This window comes from Ixodes scapularis, unplaced genomic scaffold, assembly GCF_016920785.2.
Source record: "Ixodes scapularis isolate PalLabHiFi unplaced genomic scaffold, ASM1692078v2 PGA_scaffold10__122_contigs__length_95168666, whole genome shotgun sequence".
Classification (NCBI taxonomy): Eukaryota; Metazoa; Arthropoda; class Arachnida; order Ixodida; family Ixodidae; genus Ixodes; species Ixodes scapularis.
The window spans coordinates 9,498,203-9,502,449 of NW_024609836.1; the positions used below are offsets into that span (position 1 = coordinate 9,498,203).

At 46.1% G+C, this 4,247-nt stretch overlaps 1 protein-coding gene across 1 annotated transcript; it reads left to right on the plus strand.

Annotated features, from left to right (window-relative positions):
- Positions 1-204: 204 nt before the first annotated feature.
- Positions 205-3,557, plus strand: LOC120838786. The gene is made up of 2 exons (XM_040208851.1): positions 205-258; positions 568-3,557. Exons 1-2 carry the CDS (start codon positions 205-207, stop codon positions 3,205-3,207), a joined length of 2,694 nt encoding a protein of 897 aa, XP_040064785.1. The 3' UTR covers positions 3,208-3,557.
- The last annotated feature ends 690 nt before the right edge of the window (positions 3,558-4,247 follow it).

Below are 4,247 nucleotides of genomic sequence, written 5' to 3' on the forward strand. Positions count from 1 at the left end.
TTGGTGGCGCGTACTGCCACATCTGGCAACCATAAACAGTAGTAACGGCGCATTTGTTTCTGGCCGCTGGCGTTGATGTGCTGCTTTCTGTTTTGTTCTTGTTTGTTCTCGGGTTACGCGACATGCCTGGCTGCTGTTGTGCGCCGAACTGTAACTCAAACTATGTGAGTGGGCCGAAAGTGCGGGTTTACCGCTTTCCTTCTGATGCGGAACGAAGAACGGCTTGGACAAAAGCAATACCTCGCGAAGTACAGCGTGGTGAGTAATTCCTCTTCCGCTGTTTAATTTTCGTGGTTGTTGCGTGTTCCCTTGCTGTTTGGGGTATTGCAATGATTCTTGACCTTACCAGCTAGGATGTCTTCGTTTTCTTCCTTGACGCGGGGAATAGTTTTCAAGCTCTCGTGTATAGTTCCGAACGGATTACGAGGACTTACAGAAAGTAGTTTTGTGTCTATACAAGTGCGCATTAGAATTATTGCGACGTGTAACTTACCGCTTCCCATTTTATTGTCTTGGTATTATGCGCGAATCGCCTGTCCTATATTGAGATTTTTGCACTTCCTACAGGTCTGTGAAAAGCACTTTTCTCCGGGTGACTTCGCCACTACTACAACGTACACGGACGAAAAAACTGGACGAGTGCTTGAAGTTCCTCTTCAATTACGGCGGCTGAAGCCCTGCGCTACTCCTAGCATCTTCCCCAACTGCCCTGCATACCTGTCCCGCAACACACCTGCTGCCCGCGAAGGTCCTGAAGAAAAGCGCGCTCGGCTTGAAGCGGAGGCCCTGCAGCAAGCACTGGCGCGCTCCACCGAAGCTTATGAAGACGAACAGAGAAATAATTCCGTTAGCAGCTTTGACGAACTCGTGGCTGCTCTCAAGGAATTCCAGGTGGCCGATTTCTGGACAAAGCTGGTCACTGACAAGCAAGTGCTTTTTTTGAACTTTGCTCCTCGAGATGCACCAGTTGTGCGCTATTCAATGACGGTCTCTGCAGATCTTTCATTGAAAGCGTTTTTTGGGGACCTGCAGCTCGACAAGGTTGGTCTTCTCATTTTTCCAATGTGTGTGTCCGACATTAGGGAGCTAGAGAAAGCTTTAGAGGTTGTGCATGGTTTTGCCAAGAACTCCTCTAACGATCAGCAGCGACTAGAAATTGTCTTAAAGAAGACAGTGGCAATCCTAGAGGAGCTGTCATCAGAAAATTTCCCTTATGAGTGGCAAATGGAAATTGTGAACTTCTTAATGCAGCAGGTACACATGCTTCTAAGCAAGTCTCCGAATTACCCTGCAGACCTGCTTGTGTTTTCAAGCCTCGTGTTTACAATATCCCCACACGCTTATAGGTTCATCCGGAGCACGTCAAAGCTCAAACTGCCCCATCCTGACACTATTAGGCGTGTTTGTGCGTCTTACGTTGTCAACCCTTGTACAGAGCAACAAAGTACCTTATTTCTCTCATATGCAAAAAGACTTGTAGCTGCAATGAACGAGCATGAGAAGACTGTAACGCTCGTCATGGACGAGATTCACCTTCAGCCATACCTCGACTATAAGGGTGGAACCGTAGTGGGAATGGCCGCAAACAGTACAATTGCTGCAAAGACAGCATATGTGTTCATGATCCAAAGCCTTTTGTCAGCGAGCAAAGATGTTGTGCATATTCTGCCAGTAGCACAGATAGATGCAAAACAGTTGCATGAATTTCTTCGTCAGCTGATAAATGAGCTCGAGAAAACTGGACTTCGAATTATTGCAGTAGTTTCAGACAATAACTCCATCAATGGCAAAGCTATGTCATTTTTTTCCCAACCTCCGAAGGTTAACACTGTGTACCAACATCCTTCGGACCAATCAAGGTCCCTGTTTTTTATTTTGGATACTGTTCACGTGCTCAAGTGTGTACGGAATAACTGGCTCAACCAGCGAAACAGCAGCAAGTGCATGTTTTTTCCCGATATTAATGCTGCTGGTGATCAACCACATGTGCTGACAGCTTCGTTTAATGCCTTGGTAGCGCTTCATGAGAGAGAGAGAAATGAGCTAGTGCGACTTGCGCCAACTTTATGCTTGAAAGCACTCAAACCTTCGAGTTTGGAGCGACAGAATGTCAAGCTTGTCCTGAAGATCTTTAACATTCTTACTGTTGCAGCACTTAGAAGCACCAAGGCTGCAACACTGCAGCACGCCAAAGGCACAGCTGAATTTATTAACATTATCGTTATGTGGTGGTGCATAGTAAATGTGAAAACGCCAAACAAGGGTCGGCGTCTTCGGGACAAGCTTCAGGAACCCATAACGGTAATGTCTTGCCCCCAAATTGATTTCCTGAACAAAGTAGTCAAGTGGCTAGACTACTGGAAAAGCCTGAAGCATGATGCAGGCCACCTCACGAATGAGACACACAATGCACTTCGTCACACATCGCTTGCTTTAGTTCAGGTGTCGCGTTACTGCATTGAAGAACTCGGCTTCAAGTATGTCCTTCTTGGTAAATTTCAGTCTGACTGCCTTGAAGATAGGTTTGGACGGTACCGACAATTGAGCGGCGCACAGTACCACATCTCGATCCGCCAGATATACGAGTCGGAACACAAACTCAGATTGCAGAAGGTTCTTGAGCTTCCCGAGTTCGACGACATCTCGCTATGTGCCCGCACTGATGCGGTGAATGCTGCCGTGAACCAGTTTGATGTTGAAGTGACAGCAGTTGACGTAGAAAAAAAAGAACACATGCTCCCAGCTATTACATACGTGGCTGGGTACTGTGCGCATGCTGCGCTGAAAAAGCTGATGTGCCCATTCTGTAAAGAGAACCTTGTGGTTGACAACCGCTCTCTTGAAATTGAGGCAGAAGAGCTCATTGCTGGTGTAACAAGAGGTGAACTAAAGTTCCCGCAGGCCGTGGTGGTAAATGCCGTGCTGGCAATGAATATTGTGCTGGAAAAACTGAGCAGCGAAAGGTACGCGTTAAAATTTTATTCTTGTGAAAAGCAAAAAGATTTGCTTGTGTCCCTGACAACACCCCTTGTTGAGTATAACGAAGATCTGGACGTCTGTGAAAACGGCCATTTACCTCACGTGGTGATGGGTTATGTACTAAGTGCGGCTGCCAACACTTTGTTGAATAACTTGTGCAAACGAGAAAACAACATGCTTGCTGAAGCCAAAGCTGCAAAACGGAAACTGAAGACGCTTCAGGCATAAGCGCATAACGTCTGCTATCATTTCGACTGCTGCCTGGAAATTATTGTCACATAAGTGTTTTTTTCGTGTGTGTGTGCTCCGACTTATTTCTGTTTCTTGTTCTTCAATTTGTGCAAACAATGTTTTTGGGGACATTGCTGTATGTTGTTTAGAACTTCGAGGATTTCCTTATTGCTTTGTTCTGTTGGAAATGTTGATGTAATAATATTTTTGTTTGAAACTTCGGTTATGAATGTGCTATCAGTTCATTTGTGGAAGCTATTCCCGAGAAATTGTATTTTTTCCACAAACCCAAGTTCTTCCTGCTTATTCCTGCAAAATAAAGAGTGAAATTCTGTACCCCCGAAAAACAGTTGTGATGTTTTAATAATGGCTGTGAAAATCGGGGCGCCAGGACTCTTGCTTTTAATTGTGTTATTTAATATGTTCGCAAATCGTGCGCGAGTCCTGGACTCCTTAAATGTTCGTAGATATAGGCGACATGGAAGTGAGAATTCGAAGAATAAATACAAAACACGACTTGAAACGTCCATCGAGCGCCACTCTGTTTCGTGTGCGTTTCTTCTACGTCCTTGTTTTGCGCTTTTAACCTTTTAAATAATCATGAACCAACTAGCTCGAACCAAAGTATTAATTCCTACGAGCTTTTCTGAAGTAAAACGTATTGTCAGTGTTCCATTCTCGAAAATTCAGCGCCGAGAACGAAGAGACTCGCATTACGAAGCCCGACCGAGTGGGTGAAGCCAGCTTCCAGGCCGATCTCACTTCGATGACGTCACGGGAGCCTGCGGAGGCCTTGAAATAGTCTAGGAGGTGTTGGCGAGACTCGGCGGCAATCTCGGCTGTTCAGCCTCCAGCGGTTTCGGCCTTACCCGTCTTACTTGCTGTGTTGGCGCTTTGACATAGAGATGTTTGGAAAGTGTTTTGCGCCTACAGATGACACCAAACGAGCGTGCGAGCCGTATGTTCTTGCTCCGGCGAGAAGCCGCGTACGGCTCGCCAAGCCTTTTAATCGTATCGCCTGTCGCATACTGGCCGCC